The sequence below is a fragment of the Neoarius graeffei genome, chromosome 11 (assembly GCF_027579695.1).
Source record: "Neoarius graeffei isolate fNeoGra1 chromosome 11, fNeoGra1.pri, whole genome shotgun sequence".
NCBI classification, from domain to species: Eukaryota; Metazoa; Chordata; class Actinopteri; order Siluriformes; family Ariidae; genus Neoarius; species Neoarius graeffei.
In genome coordinates this window covers 74,196,546-74,218,726 of record NC_083579.1, presented here as the reverse complement: position 1 = coordinate 74,218,726, position 22,181 = coordinate 74,196,546, and the positions used below count along the sequence as shown (strand labels likewise).

General features: G+C 42.4%; 1 protein-coding gene across 1 annotated transcript in view; it reads left to right on the top strand.

Annotated features, from left to right (window-relative positions):
- Positions 1 to 3,417: 3,417 nt before the first annotated feature.
- Positions 3,418 to 22,181, top strand: part of kif6 (kinesin family member 6) — a 289,502-nt gene continuing 270,738 nt past the window's right edge. Inside the window, exons 1-2 of the mRNA XM_060932833.1 lie at positions 3,418 to 3,799; positions 11,105 to 11,214. Of these exons, the coding sequence (XP_060788816.1) occupies positions 3,740 to 3,799; positions 11,105 to 11,214 (170 nt within the window). The 5' untranslated portion in view covers positions 3,418 to 3,739. The remainder of the gene's footprint in view (positions 3,800 to 11,104; positions 11,215 to 22,181) is intronic.

Sequence of the window (22,181 nt, the reverse complement as noted above, 5' to 3'; positions counted from 1 at the left end):
CTCTGGGCTGAGGTCAGTATTCAAGGCCGAGGTCACGGTATTTCACCATATGGACCGACCTTAAGCTGGTAAATAATATATTTATTTCTTTCTTTACCAAATTCTAACAGAAAACCGGAGCCCCTGAAAGGGAAAACCGAGCCGAGGTGAGCCACCATTTTGAATCCTCGTTCACGGCTGTAATGCAAATGGCTTTCTCCTCGGTATACAAGTGCACTTCCATGGCAGGAAAAAACTACATTTTGCTGCCTATGTAGTCCCCTATTTATACAAATAGGAGTCATTCAGGATTCAGCCATGTTTTTGCTTGGCGTTAGCAAGTTAGAGGTTTTTAGCTTTCTCCTGAAATGTTTTGTTTTATTTTATTTTGTCTTCCTCAGGGTAGTAAAACTTGCTTTCGCTGTGAACACTGTTGTTATCGCTATCCATGATGTAAAATTAATGCTATTTTGAATCCTCATTCACGGCTGTAATGCAAATGGCTTTCTCCTCGGTATACAAGTGCACTTCCATGGCAGGAAAAAACTACATTTTGCCGCCTATGTAGTCCCCTATTTATACAAATAGGAGTCATTCAGGATTCAGCCATGTTTTTGCTCGATGTTAGCAAATTACAGGTTTTAGCTTTCTCCTAAAATGTTTTTTTTTATTTCTTCTTCCTCAGGGTAGTAAAACTCGCTTTCGCTGTGAAGACTGTCGTGATCGCTATCCATGCTGTAAAATTAATGCTATTATACTGAGAAATGCTGGCAAAAACTTATAAGACTTTTGATCTCATCTCGTTATCTCTAGCCGCTTAATCATATAAATAAATCTTATTAAAAAAAAGATAAATGTTGACAAAAAATGCTACTATGTTTGTTGTTGTTGCGAATGAGTGAGTCGCCAGAGGTCCGTAACTGGGGTCCGTAACCGGGGTCCGTACTGTAGGATACGGACCCGCTCACCAGCCAATCACAGCGCAGGATTTGGACCGCGAAAAAAATAATTATAGATATTACAGATGTTATAAAAATAACTTTTCATAATATCTGTAATATGTACGGTACAATTTGGCCAACATGGTTGTACGGTCCTGGGTGCGATTTGCTGGTGGGGATCATCCCCCCCTCTGGTTTTTATCTCTGCTGAAAAAAAATCCTCGGGGACAACCCCGTCAATAAAACAAACAAACCAAAAAACAAGTTGACATGACAGGCATGTTGTGACACAGTTTTCTATGGTCTACATTGCACTCACTTTCAAAATGACCCGAAGTGGCAGCTTTGATGTTCACGAACGTCTAGGGTTGCCAACCGTCCCGTATTGGGCGGGACATCACGTTTTTTGGGTAATTTTAATTTGTCCCGTCAGGGACAGATCCTGCCCCTCACTCCAATGCTGTGGTGTAAATCGCGTAATTGCTGTGAGAAGCACTATTACCTTGAGCCGCGGTCATCTGCGATTTAAAACCATTCACTGTTGCCATATCCTGAATTTTTAAGCTATACTGACAAAATAGGCATCAAATTAAACTAGAGCAGATGGTGCAGCCAGTGGATACAGCCTAACTGTTCGATAAGGATAGCAGATAGCTTAAAAAACCCTTCCGAAACAGGATAGACCTCAGCCTATAGTAGGGGAGCTTTTCTGCCTCACTCCTGCCTTTGTGATGTCTTTCTCTCTTCTTCTTCTGCTATGACGCATTGCAGAAGGTTCTTAGGGTTTTCAAATGGACAATTAAGCAAATATCAGGGTTTTACAGCTACAGCAAATCATTTTTCAGTTTATGACATTGTCTTCATAAATATGGCCTGATAAATTATTTGGCCAAAGTTTAAAAGAGAAAAATGAGACAATAATATTAGAATTGTTTGTTATTTTGCATTAAGTTACTTAAAAATATCCATTAATTGGTCTATTAATTTTTAAAAGCTCTATTTTAGAAATGAATTTGTAGTGGCCTACATTTGAAACACTCACCTAAAGGCGATTCGGTACTGTAACTATTTTGGGCGCTGGGGTGCGTGTACAGGGCCTGTACCGGTACTTGTCCGCACCCGGAACAAAGTGTCCCTCATTTGGATATGAGAAAGTTGGCAACCCTACGAACATCCCCAGCAAATAGATACATTGTACTGTAGATAATCAGAGTGTGAACGTGGATTTAGCGCCATGAATCACATGAGCGCAACAGAATGAATGTATCCACACTGACAGCCTTCTTTTCCTCGCTGTCAATGGGCCAGACGTGCGTTCCTTCCCTGCTGAGAAATTCGCAGAAATGTGGATTAACCTCCTAGGGCTTAGCGGTCACATGCATGGACAGCACTTTTTAGAAATTCGGAACAAGAATCCACATATGTGGACATACTTTTTCTCTAAAAGTACATCTTATCAAAAGATGATGCTTAGTTTTTATTCTAATCAGGTTCTAATAAGCCCAAATAGCAAAGAGAAATAAAAAATGCATGTAAAAAAACAGCTTGGGCCTTAGGAGGTTAAAGAAGGGCGAAACGCGGCGGATAGCGCACCGACGGGAAAGCAGAAAAGGCCACATGAACTGCGCCATCAGAGCAAACTGTTCATTTAGTATTCATGTATTTCAGTGATTTTCGAGTCACTGTCCATTTAATCCGGAGGGAGAGAAACATCACAGCAACGCGACAAGCAATGCGAACTTTGTTGTGTTAGTGTTCGTGTATTTAGTCAGAGAGATAGGAAGATGAATTTACTATCTCTGGTTTAGTGTTCGTTTTCATTTAGTGTTATTCATTTGATATCATCGGATGTTATTGAGCTGTTAGCCTATTGTTACCTTAATTTTGTGACGTTTCATGATTAAAAAAAACCCCATCCCCCCTTCTGGTTTTTTGACAAATCGCACCCTGGTTGTACCTTCTCATATCATCAGTCAATATAATAAAAAAATTGTAAATAAGATATTTAAAAAAAGGAAAGAAAAGAAAAATGACTGAAAATCATTGATTTGATTTTTCGAACAGTCTTCAGGAAAATCAGATGATGTAATTTCCTGTTGACCACGTGGCTTGTGGAACATTCCAGTTATTTCACAGTGCTGTTGGACTAAAACGTGCAGTTTTAATAAACTATAATAGAAAAGGATGGTTTCTACACATAAACACACACAATACGATTTTTTATGTAATTTCATTTCAAGGTAAAGTGAAGTTGTGAAGGTAAACAGTAGACCGGAAGAAGGACGTTCCTGAATGCCAGATGTGAGCAGTCTGGTCGGCTCTTTCTGACTGTTCACCTGTGAATGCCACGCCTCCATTTAGGAGCAAGCCAATCGTCTGTCACGAACTGAGCACGTGACCACGGACCATCGCTTAGCAACCGTTACAAGCCAAGTGTTGAAAATGCCCAAACAAAAGTGATCCGTATGTTCCTTGATGTTTGTTCTGGTGAGATCAGGACCTGAGAGGGATCTTTTGGAGCGGTATTCAGTGAAGAATGGTTACAAGAAGAAGTGGAAGCAGAAGCAGGGAGGGAAGATATCATTGAGCACTGCACAGTACACATTCACAAAAAATAATAATAATTGGAAACCACCAACAGAAGCAGATTCAGAACTGGAAAAGAGCTTAAAGAACTTCTACTGTCTCCTGCATTAAAGAACTTCTTGAGTTCAGACCTTTGGAATACCAAGGAAGGGATCACTCAGTGGGAGAGAGGAGCTAATTAGTGTGTTTTGTTGATCTTTTTTTATTTAAAAACACAGTGGTTGTGGGTGAGAATGGTGAACCAGACTATACAGATATTTGCTCGTGTTAAACCGACGAAGAAAACAACCACGGTGAGTCATATGACCTGATTGTGAAAAGAAGAAATAAAAAAAAAAGAAATAAACTAATGATTGTAGTAAACAGCTTTGCATATGTTCTAACTCTGAAGTTTAAACAGCTTATGAAACTCTCAGATCTATTGACAATTTGTGCTGTGCCTATCCTGACAACACACACATCCAACATTTATTCATTTGTTTATTAAAAGCATTGCACTATTCAGTAAATCCAAATACACACAAAAATAAACCATCAGTTACTGGCTGGGAATGGGGGAGAAGAACAAGGCAGAGTGAAATCTGCATATTCTCAACCAGGGTATATTTTTAGTTTTTATTTTATTTATTATTGTGTAGGATCCTGCACCTGGGCGGCACGGTGGTGTAGTGGTTAGGGCTGTCGCCTCACAGCAAAAAGGTCCGGATTCGAGCCCCGTGGCCGGCGAGAGCCTTTCTGTGCGGAGTTTGCATGTTCTCCCCGTGTCCGCGTGGGTTTCCTCCGGGTGCTCTGGTTTCCCCCACAGTCCAAAGACATGCAGGTTAGGTTAACTGGTGACTCTAAATTGAGCGTAGGTGTGAATGTGAGTGTGAATGGTTGTCTGTGTCTGTGTGTCAGCCCTGTGATGACCTGGCGACTTGTCCAGGGTGTACCCCGCCTTTCGCCCGTAGTCAGCTGGGATAGGCTCCAGCTTGCCTGCGACCCTGTAGAACAGGATAAAGCGGCTAGAGATAATGAGATGAGATAATGGGATCCTGCACCTGTTTTCTCATCATATTAAGAAGAAACCTTTATTCGTCACATGCACACTTCAAGCACAGTGAAATTCATCCTCTGCATTTAACCCATCTGAAGCAGTGAACACATGCTCACACACACCCAGAGCAGTGGGCAGCCACACACAGCACCCAGGGAGCAGTCAGGGGTTTGGTACCTTGCTCAAGGGCACCTCAGCCTAAGGCCACCCCACATTAACCTAACTGCATGTCTTTGGGGGAAACTGGAGCACCTGGAGGAAACCCACGCAGACACGGGAGAGAACATGCAAACTCCACACAGAAAGGCCCCTGCCAGCCACTGGGTTCAAACCCAGAACCTTCTTGCTGTGAGGCGACTGTGCTAACCACTACACCACCGTGCCACCCAATAAACAGATCTTCTTCTTCTTTTGGCTGCTCCTGATTAGGGGGCACCACAGCGGATCTTTCGTCTCCAGTTGACCAACAGTACCGGAAGCGGTCGTTGTTAACCTGGGCCCTGACTGATCCGGTATGGTATTTCTCTTTTCAGTCCGCATGTTAGATTTGGCACAGTTTTATGCCGGATGCCCTTCCTGACGCAACAGTCTCCAATTTATCCGGGCTTAGGACCGGCACCAAGAGTACACTTATGCACCCCCAGTGGCTGGATTCTGTCCAATAAACAGATACATCTATGAAGACACAAATGGGTGGTGTCGTGGTTAGCACTGTCACCTTACAGCAAGAAGGTTCTAGGTTCAAGCCCAGGGGCTGATGGGGCCTTTCTGTTTGGAGTTTGCATGTTCTACCTGTGTTTGTGTGGATTTCTTCTGCGTGCTTTGGTTTCCCCCACAGTCCAAAGACATGCAGGTTAGGCTAATTGGTGGCTTTAAATTGACTGTAGGTGTGAATGGTTGTTTGTCTCTATGTGTCAGCCCTGCGATGACCTGGTGACTTGTCCAGGGTGTACCCTGTCTGTCACCCATGGTTTATTTTATTTATTATTATTTGTTGTTGTACAGGATCCTGCACCTGTTTTCTCATCATATTACATCTATGAGCACACAAATGGGTGGTGTAGTGGTTAGCACTGTCACCTTACAGCAAGAAGGTTCTGGGTTCGAGCCCAGGGGCTGACGGGGCCTTTCTGTTTGGAGTTTGCATGTTCTACCTGTGTCTGTGTGGGTTTCCTCCACAGTCCAAAGACATGCAGTTAGGTTAACTGACTACTCTACTCTAAAAGTGCATAGAAAGGAACTGATCACCCTTCTGCTGCAATTCTGGCCAAGTCAACGGAACATGGCCTCAAGTTGCTCAACCAAGCCTCAAGCCCAGATTAGGTTTGATGAACACACAAATGTTGCTTTTGCAGTTAGGCTAAATAATGTTGGAACCTTAGAAAACATAGCAATAGACATTTGTTTTAAAAAATCAATAATGTTACAGCCAGTTTTACTGGGGGAGGTGGGTGTCAATTTTGTTCAGACTTTTTTTTTTTTGTCAAAGCTCACAAGCCCATAGCTCAAGAACTAAACCATGTAGGAGGCTCAAATTTTGCATGCTGGTACATAAACAGGAATAGTATGTAGCAAAACTGCCATTTTGGGTCTGGATGATCCTGCATGGTCATAGCACTCCCTCAAAGATGATCAAAATTTTATTGGAGTTTTTGGCTGTGCTCTGTTTAGGCCTTCAGAAAACATATTTTTACCCAACATAGGCTCTTGATTTTTTTCCCTTATTGAGATAAGTCGAAACACTCTCAAAAAAAGCAATAAACAGAAAGGAAACTCTATCAGTGTTTGAACAGAAGACCTCACAAGTCTGACAAATCATTTTGGATGTCATTTTCAGAGCACCGTAACACCTTGTGGGAATGTGCGCAGATTTTTTAAATATTTTTTTCTTTATTCTCCATGATCCCTTCTTTTTAAAAACACCAATTTGGCTTGTCTTACTTGAATCTTTCTTTTTTATTTTCCACCCTGAACATGGGCAAAATGCACCATTGAGAGCAATATGTTTTCTATAACATTAATGTAAAGAGTAAATAACCGAAGGCCAATTTTGCCCTGACATGATCACCTGAGAGTGCCTGTGCAGGGGTGGAGGGATCCTTTTCAATTTCAATGATTCAGTGATTTTAGGGGCACCTGTGGTTACTCTCAATATTGAGATACCTCCACCCCTGCACAGGCACTCTCAGGTGATCATGTCAGGGCAAAATTGGCCTTTGGTTATTTTACTCTTTACTTTTTATATCTTCATGGTTGCATGAAGATATGAAGTTTGTCTTCGAGTTGTAAATGTATACATCATGAGTGAGCAAAATGAACAAGTGAAAATATTTTTAAACACAACAAGATAAACTTTTATATCTTCGTGCGACCATGTAATGTTCTTTATATTATATAGGCATAGCCACAAAAAATACACAAGTGAATCAAAAGAATTTTAATTTTGAACCCGTTCGCCATTTTGACAATGTGTGTCTAGTCAGTGGGAAACACTGGGAGTGACCTCATCGGACTGAAATATCGGGAAATATTCTACATACAGGACACTTTTTCGATGGAATAAAAACGTGTTCTAGTCCCTTGTAGTGGGTTTCATTCATTTGGTTTGATAGCATGCAATATTGTTAGCATATCACTTATCCTACGTGTATTACGTCACTCTACCCAATGGAGAATGAGCGTTGAATATGGTTTAAGATATTGCATGGTTGTCAAGACAACATGTCACACGTCGGAGAAGTAAAACTTCCGCGCTAGTGAGTGACTGTGACAGTTTGTAAACAAACATGGCCGCCAGGTTTGCTTCGTTAAATATGGAAGATTTTGAGAGAATTTTGAAAGAGAAAGATGTGTTGAACACCTGAAAGGAATGTGTGTGTATATAAATAATAATAATAATAATAATAATAATAATAATATTGACTGACCAATATTATTTAAATACGTCACGGTTTTGGTTCTCCATGTTCCAGATGTACAGTGGGGCAAAAAAGTATTTAGTCAGCCACCAATTGTGCAAGTTCTCCCACTTAAAAAGATGAGAGAGGCCTGTAATTTTCATCATAGGTACACTTCAACTATGAGAGACAGAATGGGGGAAAAGAATCCAGGAAATCACATTGTAGGATTTTTAATGAATTAATTGGTAAATTCCTCGGTAAAATAAGTATTTGGTCACCTACAAACAAGCAAGATTTCTGGCTCTCACAGACCTGTAACTTCTTCTTTAAGAGGCTCCTCTGTCCTCCACTCGTTACCTGTATTAATGGCACCTGTTTGAACTCGTTATCAGTATAAAAGACACCTGTCCACAACCTCAAACAGTCACACTCCAAACTCCACTATGGCCAAGACCAAAGAGCTGTCAAAGGACACCAGAAACAAAATTGTAGACCTGCCCCAGGCTGGGAAGACTGACTCTGCAATAGGTAAGCAGCTTGGTGTGAAGAAATCAACTGTGGGAGCAATTATTAGAAAATGGAAGACATACAAGACCACTGATAATCTCCCTCGATCTGGGGCTCCACGCAAGATCTCACCCCGTGGGGTCAAAATGATCACAAGAACGGTGAACAAAAATCCCAGAACCACACGGGGGACCTAGTGAATGACCTGCAGAGAGCTGGGACCAAAGTAACAAAGGCTACCATCAGTAACACACTACGCCTCCAGGGACTCAAATCCTGCAGTGCCAGACGTGTCCTCCTGCTTAAGCCAGTATGTCCAGGCCCGTCTGAAGTTTGCTAGAGAGCATTTGGATGATCCAGAAGAGGATGTCATATGGTCAGATGAAACCAAAATAGAACTTTTTGGTAAAAACTCAACTTGTTGTGTTTGGAGGAGAAAGAATGCTGAGTTGCATCCAAAGAACACCATACCTACTGTGAAGCACGGGGGTGGAAACATCATGCTTTGGGGCTGTTTTTCTGCAAAGGGACTAGGACGACTGATCCATGTAAAGGAAAGAATGAATGGGGCCATGTATCGTGAGATTTTGAGTGAAAACCTCCTTCCATCAGCAAGGGCATTGAAGATGAAACGTGGCTGGGTCTTTCAGCATGACAATGATCCCAAACACACCACCCGGGCAACAAAGGAGTGGCTTCGTAAGAAGCGTTTCAAGGTCCTGGAGTAGCCTAGCCAGTCTCCAGATCTCAACCCCATAGAAAATCTTTGGAGGGAGTTGAAAGTCCGTGTTGCCCAGCGACAGCCCCAAAACATCACTGCTCTAGAGGAGATCTGCATGGAGGAATGGGCCAAAATACCAGCAACAGTGTGTGAAAACCTTGTGAAGACTTACAGAAAACGTTTGACCTCTGTCATTGCCAACAAAGGGTATATAACAAAGTATTGAGATGAACTTTTGTTATTGACCAAATACTTATTTTCCACCATAATTTGCAAATAAATTCTTTAAAAATCAGACAATGTGATTTTCTGGATTTTTTTTTCTCTTTTTGTCTCTCATAGTTGAGGTATACCTATGATGAAAATTACAGGCCTCTCTCATCTTTTTAAGTGGGAGAACTTGCACAATTGGTGACTGACTAAATACTTTTTTGCCCCACTGTAGTTCGTATGAAAAATACGAGTGGTATATTTCCCAGTAAAACACTTGTGTTTATGTAATATAGTGTCTTTATTCTCTGTCGGGGCGAATTCGCAGAGACAACAAGGGAAGCCGAGCTTCCCCTAAAATTCTCTCCCCAAACTGTGGCATCTATGACACTGAATTCTCAGTAAAACAATAACTTGCATAACATAATATATGCCCAAGATTGTATTTACGTTCTTAACTATCCTGTAACTTATTTGAGTGATGTCTGACTAACTTGCAGTTCGCTACGAGAATCACCTTTGCTGCCAGGCTGTAACCAGCGTTGCCAGATACTGCTGACGTTTTCCAGCCAAAATATGTTCAAAACCCGCCAAAATACACTTAAAACCGCCCAATCTGGCAACACTGGCTGTAACCTTTCTTATTTCAATGGGCTCTATGCGCTGGCAGCCGGGTTTCCGTTGCAGTCTATGAGAGGGCTCTGAACAGCCAATTTTGGCTAGTTGTTATTGGTTAAAATCGACAAAATCATTACTTCCAGGGAAGCCGGGCTTCTCTGGGACTAAACGAGACAGTGGGAGGGGCAAGAAGCCGGGCTGATGAAGGATTATTGGCGGTGGTGTTTGAAAGACATGAGGAGGGCGGGCTCTGTACTTCGGCGTCGGCGAGGAACACGGAAGCATGATCAGTCAGTCCCAGCGGATGTCGAGAAAGTGTAGTCGTGTGCCAAAGTGCTATCCGAATTTCTTTTCATATAAACGTTTCTTCTCATTGATGTCTCTGTACATTACTCTGTAAATAAATGTAAATATTACTCGTTGTGCTCCGTTAACTTTCATCCATTCTATCAGTTTGATCATTCGTGAATTCACTCTTTTATTTCATTTGTAGTTCAATCTGGTTGTAGGTTAGCTTGAGCCTTATTGGGATCTGCAGTGCTAGCTGCTAACAGAAATTGGTGAAGTCTCTGGAAAGCACAACCAGCTGGTATGACAGGCTCACAGACCATTTTCTGGAAAAGGAGCGGAGGGCAGAATTTGTGTATAAATAGTGTTCATGAATGTGAAGTGTGTATATTGTTCAGTAATGTTAAGAGAATGGTGGGCTCTGTGTTATAGGTTATACCTGGGTATAATATTCAAGGTTCTGTGTGTTGCATAGCCTACCTGGTTATATAGCCAGTTGAATAGCCTACGTTGAATAGCCAGTGATTTTTGGATGTTTGATATTTTTGATTAAGGATATGAGGCACTAGCCTGGCAAGCCAGACTATAACATGAAATGTACAAGCAAAAATACTTTCTGCCACTAGGTAGGGTTGTCTAGTTCACTATGCTAATGGGGCACACCTTTCTCTGCTTTGATATCCGGCCTACAGGTTTTACGATGAATGCGTAAAATGGGCTTCCCCTGTTTTAAAAACCAGCAGCCGCCACTGTTCTCTGTATACATTCAGTATCATTAATACAAGTTGCATATCTTATCATGTGAGTTTTCCAGGAGGACACAGTAAATAATCATTTACATTGCTTTGCATACGTATTCACACCTCCTTGAACTTTCCCACATTTCCTAGGAACTGTAATGAACTTCTCATTCGTGTACCCAACTTTGCCCATAATACTGAAGTAAGCGATCATCATTATAACCTCCCATTATATCAAATTATTTACAAATTCATTCATTCATTTTGTACACCACTTATCCATCCAGGTCATGGGGTATTTGGAGCCAATCCCATCTGATATTGGGCAAGAGGTGGGGTACACCCAGTCTATCACAGGGCTAACACAGAGAGACAGATCGGAATGAAATGTCCTCAAAACAAGCAAATTTGTGCAGTTCATATGGAATCTATTATGCCCTGAGCTGAGTCAGATATTAGCAGCAGAAGCATGAAAATGTGCACCATGTCCTCAGTGCAGAGGGCCACTGATGTGTAGCATGTGTGAAATTGTTCTGTTCTTTTGAATGATGAAGCTTTGCATGCCCTATTCTTGCCAGGTGTACTCTGTGGATAATGAGGAGCAGAGCGGAAGCAGCTTGGAGTTCGTAATTCCAAGGGATCTTGCAGATGGCTTCATCAATAACAAGAGGGAGGGCTACAGATTTAGGTGAAAAATGCAACTACTCACACTGCAGATACACTCTCTGAAAATAAAGTACATTATTGTCCCATTAGGGGTATAACAGCTTGTCACTGGATCAGTACCCTCTAAGGTACTTATTTGTACGTTTTATATATACTGCATGGGAACATGTATGTACCTTTCTGGCCCGAAAAAGGTAGACATCCCAGATAGCAAAAATCAGTTGAATCAACATTGAAATAGCGTTTGGCAGAAAACATTGAAATAATGTTGAAATGATATTGAAAGTGTCCCCTTGAATTTGGGTTGAATCAACGTTGAATTTTCAACCCTATCAGCATTGAATCAATAGTGATTCAACCATCATCTAAATAGAAACTTACATTTAAATTTCTGTTGATTTCATGTTGAAATAATATACTGAGGGCGGCACGGTGGTGTAGTGGTTAGCGCTGTCGCCTCACAGCAAGAAGGTCCTGGGTTCGAGTCCCGTGGCCGGCGAGGGCCTTTCTGTGTGGAGTTTGCATGTTCTCCCCGTGTCCGCGTGGGTTTCCTCCGGGTGCTCCGGTTTCCCCCACAGTCCAAAGACATGCAGGTTAGGTTAACTGGTGACTCTAAATTGACCGTAGGTGTGAATGTGAGTGTGAATGGTTGTCTGTGTCTATGTGTCAGCCCTGTGATGACCTGGCGACTTGTCCAGGGTGTACCCCGCCTTTCGCCCGTAGTCAGCTGGGATAGGCTCCAGCTTGCCTGCGACCCTGTAGAAGGATAAAGCGGCTAGAGATAATGAGATGAGGAGATGAGAATAATATACTGAATCAATGGTGATTCAACCATCATCTAAATGGAAATCGACATGTCATGACACTGAATCGATATCTGTTTGACCATTATCTAAAAGGTACATATGCTAATAGAGTATAATTACTTTTATTATTCATTCAGTTACTTCATGGATGTCTATCAGCCTACACAGACAGATCAAACACTGCATACAACCACATACATTCATACATACATATTTGTCAATTACTGAATGAAATAACAGAAGAGGGATTGTTTGTTATTGTTGTTTTATTGTGTCAATAACAACAGGAAAAAAAAAAGACTTCAATCCTGAAGTGGAGGCTGTGGGAGAAGCAGAGGCAACATTTATGTCAGTGCTCATGATAGAACGTTTTGCAGACAGCAAATACTACAAATCACCTCTTACTTTTACAAAACAGCAATTTAGGAATATCAAGTTCACTTACATCTAGTTCCTTTTCTTTCCCCCGACACGCCAAGGGGCGTACCGAAGCCAATTTTTCACCAATTCGCTGAAGGCCTGCCGGGTAAGCCGCCGGTCACTCTGCCGAGCAGCAGCTGAAAGACAGGAATAATACAAAAGTTGTATGACACATAATATAATTCCATTACTAAGAACTGCATTTCTTTGATAACCATATATCATGCAACATGCAAGTGTGAAACCTGAAGTTTTTTAAAGAATCATTTCAGAGGAAACCCATTTCTTGCCACAGCACATAGCCCAATGATGAATGCAAGGTAGCAATTTCGCTTCGGCTATAGCAAAATACTGAGTGAAAAAGTAGATATAAATTCACGCAGGAAGGATATCAATTTTCATGCACTCCGGACAGAGCATGGATAAGTTCGTAAAAGTCCGCAGACAACCTCGATGTGAATGAACCAACTAGCTCACAGTTGCCGCCCAAATATGTTCATAGCTAATTTTGTTCATAGCTAATCAACATTTATCCTGAGGCGCTGAGCAGAAGACTGTAACTCGTGTAACTCGGTGTAGCTAAAGCTTGAGGCAGCTGCTTGTATTGGACTGTCTTTTGTTTGGCATATTTCCCACGTCAATCTCTTAATCATCTCATCTCTCATCTCATTATCTCTAGCCGCTTTATCCTTCTACAGGGTCGCAGGCAAGCTGGAGCCTATCCCAGCTGACTACGGGCGAAAGGCGGGGTACACCCTGGACAAGTCGCCAGGTCATCACAGGGCTGACACATAGACAACCATTCACACTCACATTCACACCTACGGTCAATTTAGAGTCGCCAGTTAACCTAACCTGCATGTCTTTGGACTGTGGGGGAAACCGGAGCACCCGGAGGAAACCCACGTGGACACGGGGAGAACATGCAAACTCCACACAGAAAGGCCCTCGCCGGCCCCGGGGCTCGAACCCAGGACCTTCTTGCTGTGAGGTGACAGCGCTAACCACTACACCACCGTGCCGCCCTCTCTTAATCATACGAGAAATAAATTATTCCCTTTGAAAAGATGTCAGGAATCGTCCTAGCCTAGGGTGACCAGATTTCCCTAGTCTGAAACCGGGACACTTTTTTGCGCGCGACCATGCTCGTGCTCACACACCTTTTTTTTTTACGTAAACGTGACACTCAGAGAGGTGCTCTTATCATTTTGTTGAAGCTCACATTTATTAACATCTCACATGAAATAAAACAGGCATTTTGTTATCTAGTAGCATAGTGGTGTACAGATCAGTTAAATTATGGTCAGACAACAGATTTTGTAATGGCTGAGAATAGGCCAGGCTATGTCCATAGGCCAAATTTAAACTGATTTATTTCACCTGTTTGTGAGAACACCAAGAAGAATGCATATGCACATGTAGGCTAGATCTCTAAAATTGTATGCACTATAGCATGAACTTCAAAAGTAGATATGTGACCTCAACATAGCCTAGGTCAGGATCAACCTTACTAACCATTCCCCACAACTGACTGAATAAAGCGAGAAGATGTGTACAAAAGTGAACACTTTAATGGAAGCTGCAACAAGCTGTTCAACACAGCAATATGGCCAAACTGTCAGAATGGTATGTTAAACAGAAACAAAAAAAAGAGACAAGTGATTTGAGAATATATACTACGGAAGCCGCGAGACGCCCTTCATATAATCCTTTTTTTTTATTCACCTTGTTATCCCGAGATAACGACATAATTCATTCAGGATCTCGAGAAAACACCACAACTAATTCGAGATCTTGAGAAAACAAAACAATTATTTCATGATCTCGAGTAAACAGCTGAGAAATGGTTCATTCAGGTGCGCCAAGAGACTTGTGATATGCTGACTTTGGGGCTATTTCTCATTCTGTATAGACGCAACTTTGGTCATTAGAATGTCTGGAATAATCGATCACCTAATAAGGCAATATTTTGATCAGGGGTTGACACAGGGAGAGATTGCATTAAGTCTTTTAATAAGGGATAATTTCAAAATTAGTCCGCGGCACCTCCGGAGAAGACTGGCCCGGCTTCGTCTCTACCGACGGAGATACAGTGATCCAGCGGAGATCATGAAATAATTGTTTTGTTTTCTCGAGATCTCGGAATAACGGTTTTGTTTTCTCGAGATCTCGAATTAGTTGTGTTGTTTTCTCGAGATCCTGAATTAATTATGTCGTTATCTCGGGATAACAAGGTGAATAAAAAAAGATTATATGAAGGGCCTCTCTCGGCTTCCGTAAATATAGACTCAAACAAAACAGCAGTAAAGGAGGAGAGGGGCGACAGCCCGAGGAAAGCCCCCACAGGAGCGCACAGCATTTGCAGCATAGGCTACATGGATTAAAGTTTTCCGTCGTGTGACGGATTTCCGTCAACTGAACTCTCCCAAGGCCAAATGTGAGGTCGGCGCTGATCCGAGGAGAATTAAAATGACGGGTGGTTGGGTAGAGATTGGGTTATAACACTGATGTGTTGCAACACCATCAACTATCAGCAAGGTTAATTTAACTTTTTTGTTTTTGAGCCATGCTTTGTGTCGTTCATTTCCTATGTCTGATCATGTTTAAACGTTCGCTGTCTGCGGTGCGGCATTAAAAAAACATGCGCTGTCAAAATTGGCAAAATACATTCTCATGTGCTTGGCGTGCTTGTGTCTGACCATTTCTGTTTAGTATTAAATTAAATCTTGCCAAAATGACTTAGTTCAAACCTGGACATATAGAAATAGAGCATGTTAAAAAAAATGAAAAAAAAATAAGGCCCGGAAAGCCCGCTCCTCTGCTTCAGCCAGACTTGAAGACCCGACGGTGCAATGCTTGCAGACTGTCAGAAGTAATTAGACCTAAATTTATAGCTAACAAATCAGCAGACGCCCCAACAATTATTCTTTTCGTTAGGCCAATGTGTAAGGTATGTTAGAACCGTGCCTTATAGCCTATGTTATATCATAATTTAAAGGACGTTTGAGGAGTTGGAGGCTGCGAGCGCAATGATGTTCCGACATGCGCTAAACTTTATTCCCTGAAAATCATACACCAGCGTTCAATGCCCCAAACAGTCAAAATGTCTAGAAGACTACGGTTAAATAATAACCATAGCCTACTAAGTTAAATTACGTCAAAACATCTGTTTCTGGCCTATGAAATGATGGAGGAAAATGAGAACGAATGCAAAGTAGATAGCAGCCAACTTCACGCGATCTTTTAGGGAACTTAACACTCGTGTTGGCCACAATATTTCTCTTAATAAAATCTTGAATTGTTTTTGAAGTCGTATTCAACACAAAGTAAGGTCAAATTATAATTTTAATTTAAGCGAAGATCCAAACTTTTTTCTATATTGACGTCGAGCATAGAGGAGCATGTCATTCTGCTTTGGGTTTCGGCAGCATGGATGCGCTTTACATGAAAGAAGGCACTGATGTGTCTGCCATCGATAAAGGTGTAAAAAACAAGTGGAGGTGGGCTTGGCTGTACGAAATAGGTGAAAACGGAAAGCCATTTAGTTCATGGTGCAAAAAACTAAACATTCCAGGCGCTTGCATTTGTGTGGTTTGCCACAAAAAAATAATATACGGAAGCAATGGAAAGAAAGTGCAATAAATTGAATATATTAATCCATTAATTAATTGATAATAAAGTTATCAGTTCTAAGTTAAGCATTCTCAGAATTTCATCGAAATCCACCCATAACCCCCCCCCGTAAATTTTCAGTCAAATAATTTTTTTTTTTTGCTTTAATCCATGAGGCTACCCAACTCAGTACAAGAACAAAGCACTTACAGTGTGTGCAGTCGGCTTCGTGCGCATTGTTCTGCACCTCTCGGCGGAAGGGGTAGGTGCCCTGTAAATCTTTGGAAAAGGTACATTTTCTTTTCGGCATAATTGTTGCGGCGGTACTGCTGCTAGCTGCTAGACAAAGAACATTCGCGCCAGTTAATGTTTATTTTATTGTTGCATGGCAACCCATTCTGTTGTCTGGAATAATGTGGCTAATTAAACACCCATGCCACAGGGCCAGGGGGCAGTAACCAGGAAAGTTTGTGATTCCTGTCAATTTATCAAAATAGTAAATGCAGACATTTCTCCGCTAATGATTCCCACGCTGCTCAGTCGCAAATGCCGCGAGTGGCGAAAACCGGGCCATATCCGTGTCCCGACAGACTTTTGTCGGGACTCGGGACACACAACCCCAAATCGGGACTGTCCCGGTAAAACCAGGACGTCTGGTCACCCTCACGGGCGCAGATAGAGGGGGGGACGGGGGGGATTCGTCCCACCCAGATTTAAATTCACCTCGTTCGGTCCCCCCCACTTATAGGGATGAAAAAACGTCTATGCTGTCTTTCTTTGCATAAGGCAAACCTCACGGAAAAATCAAAAGACTAATTACCATTCGGTTTATTGAGGTGCACAGCAGTACATACATAGCTGCAACTGCGCAGACTGCACAGGTTGCGAGCTCGAGCTTGGTTGCTATGGTTACCCACAACAAGTTTGACAGGCATATCGGGGACAGCTTCTCCTAGTTCAGGACCCCAACATGGCATGATGAAGGGTGCCAAAAGGCAGAAAACGATTACATCGTTTAAAAAAAAAAACGACTGTAAGTAAACTGTGCCTTACTTTATCATATCACCTTGCAATTTTTTGATAGTCTGTTCAAAGTAATGTCGTAGTGAAAGTAAAATCGTACGGAGTAGAGATGCCTTTCTGGTAGCCTCCTTCTTTCGGTGGTAGCCTGTAGATACAGTGCTCAGAAGGCAGTTTTAATGTTTAATCTGGCGTTCCCTGCCATAATTTCAGTGAGCATATTGTTTCATAAGGAAACTTTGCAAAGAGTTGTTGACTGACTACCGCTCACGCAACACACAGGCATAGTTAGAAAGTCAGGATGCACTGGTTTACACTTTACACACACACACACACACACACACGTAGCCCAGCCTCTCGCTATGTTTAACAGTTGGAACTTAGCGGTTTTAAAACTAGTTTTGCAATTTCTGTGCGTGATGATAATGTGTAAACTTTGGATTTCTATAGGCTATGTTAAAATGTTATCATTGTCCTGGCCTGTAGGTAGTTCCTGGTGATGGCAGTGAGGGAGGTGAAATAACATGTATACACACTACCGTTCAAAAGTTTGGGGTCACCCAGACAATTTTGTGTTTTCCATGAAAAGTCACACTTTTATTTCCCACCATAAGTTGTAAAATGAATAGAAAATATAGTCAAGACATTTTTCTGGCCATTTTGAGCATTTAATCGACCCCACAAATGTGATGCTCCAGAAACTCAATCTGCTCAAAGGAAGGTCAGTTTTATAGCTTCTCTAAAGAGCTCAACTGTTTTCAGCTGTGCTAACATGATTGTACAAGGGTTTTCTAATCATCCATTAGCCTTCTGAGGCAATGAGCAAACACATTGTACCATTAGAACACTGGAGTGAGAGTTGCTGGAAATGGGCCTCTATACACCTATGCAGATATTGCACCAAAAACCAGACATTTGCAGCTAGAATAGTCATTTACCACATTAGCAATGTATAGCGTGGATTTCTGATTAGTTTAAAGTGATCTTCATTGAAAAGAACAGTGCTTTTCTTTCAAAAATAACGACATTTCAAAGTGACCCCAAACTTTTGAATGGTAGTGTGTGTGTGTGTGTGTGTGTATATATATATACATACACGCACACATACATATATACACAAAATGGAATCATTTGCTGACAGCTCAGTCCCCCCCAGTTCAAAAATCCTATCTGCGCCCCTGGTCACCCTATCCTAGCCATTTCTAGCATAGCAGACCCGCCTCACCTTATGAAAATCATAATAATACAGGTCAGGTTAATTGTCACAGAGGGCTGTCCTTTTATAGCTACCATTTCACTACTACAAAACCTATACACTTAACCACTATTTTTAACCACACTTACCACAAAGAGGAGAACTGGCCAGTGTTGTTGAAGCAAATTTCTTCAGTCACAAGCACGGACAGTCTATGGTCGCAAGTCTCGTCGTCAACGGAGCTCGAGGTCTTCTGAAAGTTCTTCTGAGAGACGGTTATTTGGACCATTCCAAATAGCGGCCGGTACGGTAGAAAACGGAGATGTTTGTTTTTCTGTTCGTTTTTTCCTTACATGTTGCACACACAAGATTTGCACATAACCATAAATAATAATCTATTCTTCATAGTTCCTTGTGCTCTATTAAAATTCTAAATTAAATAAATGAAATTCAATGAAATCTAGGAAACCCCCCTCCCACAAAATGGTCTCACCCAGAGTGCACCCCAGGCTCCCGTCCAGTGGTGCAGTGTATGATGACAACAAAATCAATATATATTCAACATTGATCAAATGTTTCCTTCAACCATTACATTGATTCGAACACATTTTGTCAACTTTTTATTTTATCAGTGGTTGATTAATGGTTGATCCACCATCAGTGTTCAACTATAACTGTAAATCAACCATCTTGACCAAGTATCAACACTGAAATAACATAATTTGCTATCTGGGATAGTTACCTTGAGGTCCAATAATAAACCCTAGGGGGTACATTAGTGTAGATTGTACCTTGGGGGACAGAAATGGACTCCTACTGTAACTGTACCCCTATTTCTGACTGTGTCATGTACTATAAATTCATTGCACACTCATGAATTTAGGCTCAGTAGTACAATTAAACAAGTTGCAGTCCTAAACATTGAGGCTATTACATTTTATTCTGTTCACATTCACTGGATATGAGCAATTGTGCGCTCTGATTGGCTACTCTAGTACTAGGATATCAGTTCATATTCTGTGATTAGACAAAAACAAAACGGCGGAGCGTTTTGCTGAAGCAACCGAGAACAAAATAAAAACTCTACTTGAAAACAAAAAATTAAAAAAAAAGCAACAAAATATGGAACAAAAGTATTTCATGGTAAGAATGTATCTTTTATTTTTCAAGAATTATTATTATTATTATTATTATTATTATAGTATTTTTCACAAATTGCTACTGTCATTTTGCCAGTTTGTTTACATTGTTTACAATTGTTTATTTATCGAAATTGCTAAAAATAAAAATGCTCTGTTTCTCAAAATCCAATGAATGCGGATAGAATAAAACAGTTATTCCACTCAATCTTGTCGGACCTGACTTATAGCCAACTCTGTGTTATGCACCTCATCAGCTATTAGCTCATGTACGACTTGATTTCATGGCTCTGAACATGCATCTTCTGATGATGCCTCTGGACACATCCTCAGCGATGTTCCTGGAATCATTGGAAGTTTCGGGTCTTTCAACATCATACACCCTCCTCCAGGTGACCCAGCCAGGGCTGATCAGACCCCAGCTTGTGTCCAGGTGGCTAGCTACTGACTCCATGGCTCTCCTCTTTTGAGCCACAGCCATCTTGAGGTTCTCTCTGCCACGTTGGTAATACTGCGGATGGCTCTCCTTTTCCTCTCTCTTACAATGCCTAGATTGCTAAAGGCTCTGACTAGGGAATGAGCTGCAAATCCTCTGCACCCTGCTTACACTGGAAGACACCTTGTTCTCCAACCAGCCTGCTGACAGGTGCTAACCAGCTCCACATACTTTGAGAGCTTCCTTTCAAAGGCTTCTTCCAAGCGATCTTCCCATGGAACTGTCAGCTCCAGCATCACCGCTTGCTTGGTTGACTCAGACACTAGGACAATGTCTGATCACATGATGATGGCTGCGATGTGGCTGGGGAACTTCAGCTGTCGTCCAATGTCAACAAACAGCTGCCAGTCCTGTGCCGAGGTAAGGATGCCTACCGATGCTGTTTTGGTAGGATTGGGCTGCCCTCCCGCTCTGACAAAGGTGATGGTCTTCTTGGAGGGTTTGCACCCCTTGGCCAAATCAAGTCCTGTACTGATGGCTTCAGCGATGGACTTCAAGACCTGATCATGCCTCCATTGGTACCGTCCCTCTCCAAATGCCTTTTTGTAGCAACTGAGGATGTGTTCCATGGTTCCTCGCTTGGAACACAGAGGGCATACTGGTGACTTTGTAATGCCCCATGTGTGCAGGTTTGCTGGACTTGAAAGTACATTGTACACCACCTGGATGAGAAATTTGATGCGGTGAGGCTCAGCCGTCCAGAGCTCAGCCCAGGTCACTTTCCTCTCAACCACATCCTCCCATCGTGTCCACACTCCCTGCTTCTTCATCCCCACTGCCCTGCAGGATCTTATCTCCTCCACTGCTGCTCTCACTTCCTCCTGGACTAGGCGATGCCCTTCCTTCCCTCTGATGGTGTTAATTTGAGTGGTCGGGAAGGATCCTAGACCAGCTTGGCCTTGAGCAACCACTCCCACCAACCTCCTGTGGCATAGCCTTGCCTCTGCCTCCTGAACCACATCCTGTGCTCTCCACTTTCTGCCAGTCCTCACTTGGATCCCTGCATTAGCCACCCTCAGATCACATGAGTCTCTATGCTGCACCACCTCTCTGGCTTTTGCTACCTTGAATTCCTCTTCCAAGGATTTGAAGGGCAGTTGCAGTTTGTTGTGTCCGTAGAGTGCAATGCTGCTCAGGCTCTTCGGCAGCCCCAGCCATCTTCAGAGGTAGTTAATGACCTTCCTCTCTAATGTCTCAATCATTGACAGTAGGACCACATAAACAAGGAAAGGCCATAGGATTCTGGGAAATATGCCGTGCTGGTAGGTCCAGGCTTTAAACTTCCCAGGGAGGCCAGACTTGTCCACTGTTTTCAGCCATCCATCCAACACAGTACATGCTGACTGGATAGATGATGTGTCTCTCAGAGAGCTGTCAAAAATCTTGCCCAAGCTCTTGACCGGCTTCTCTGAGATGGTTGGTATGGCTGTGCCTGAGATGCTGAATCGGTATTTTTTTCTCCATCTTGCCTTTCCTGAGCACCATAAATCTTGATTTGGCTGGTTTAAAAGACATCCTGGCCCACCCCACCAGTTGTTCCAGCCCTTGTAAAATCCACCGACAGCCTGCAATGGATTCTGTAGTGACTGTGAGGTCATCAATGAATGTCCTGCTAGGTGGTTGCCGTTGAGGAGATTTCATTCTAGGCCCTCTGCACTCTGGTTCAGCAGACTTAGTGAGCATATTCATGGCTAGGGAGAACAGTGTCATGGAGATAATACACCCTGTGGTGATGCCGATCTCTACCTTGTGCCAGCTTGATGTTATTGCTCCTGATGAGACCTTCATCCTGAAGTTGCTGGAGTAATCAGCGATGAGGTCTCTGATCCTGCTAGGTACATGATATTTCATCAGAGTGAGCTGTACCAGCTTGTGTGGAATGGAGCCATATGCATTCACCAGGTCGAGCCATAGCACAGACAGGTTGCCTTTGTTCTCTCTGGCCTCCCTGATGAGCTGCGTGATCACGCTGGTGTGTTCCAGGCAGCCTGGTGTTCCTGCAATGCCACCCTTCTGGACAGAAATGTCATTGTAGTTGTTTTCTGCCAAATAGGTGCTCAGTTGCTTGGAAACAGCGCTGAAGAATACTTTTGCTTCAGTGCTCAGCAGAGAGATGATCCAAAACTGGTCGATCTAGGTGGAATTTTCCTCCTTTGGGATCCACACTCTGTCTGCCTCTCGCCATTGGTCTGGGATCTGCCCTCTTCTCCAGACGATGTGTAGGAATTTCCACAGATGTAGCAGGGGTTTGGGACAGTAGGCCATTTGCAGGAATTGGTCACGTGTCAATTTTCCCCATAG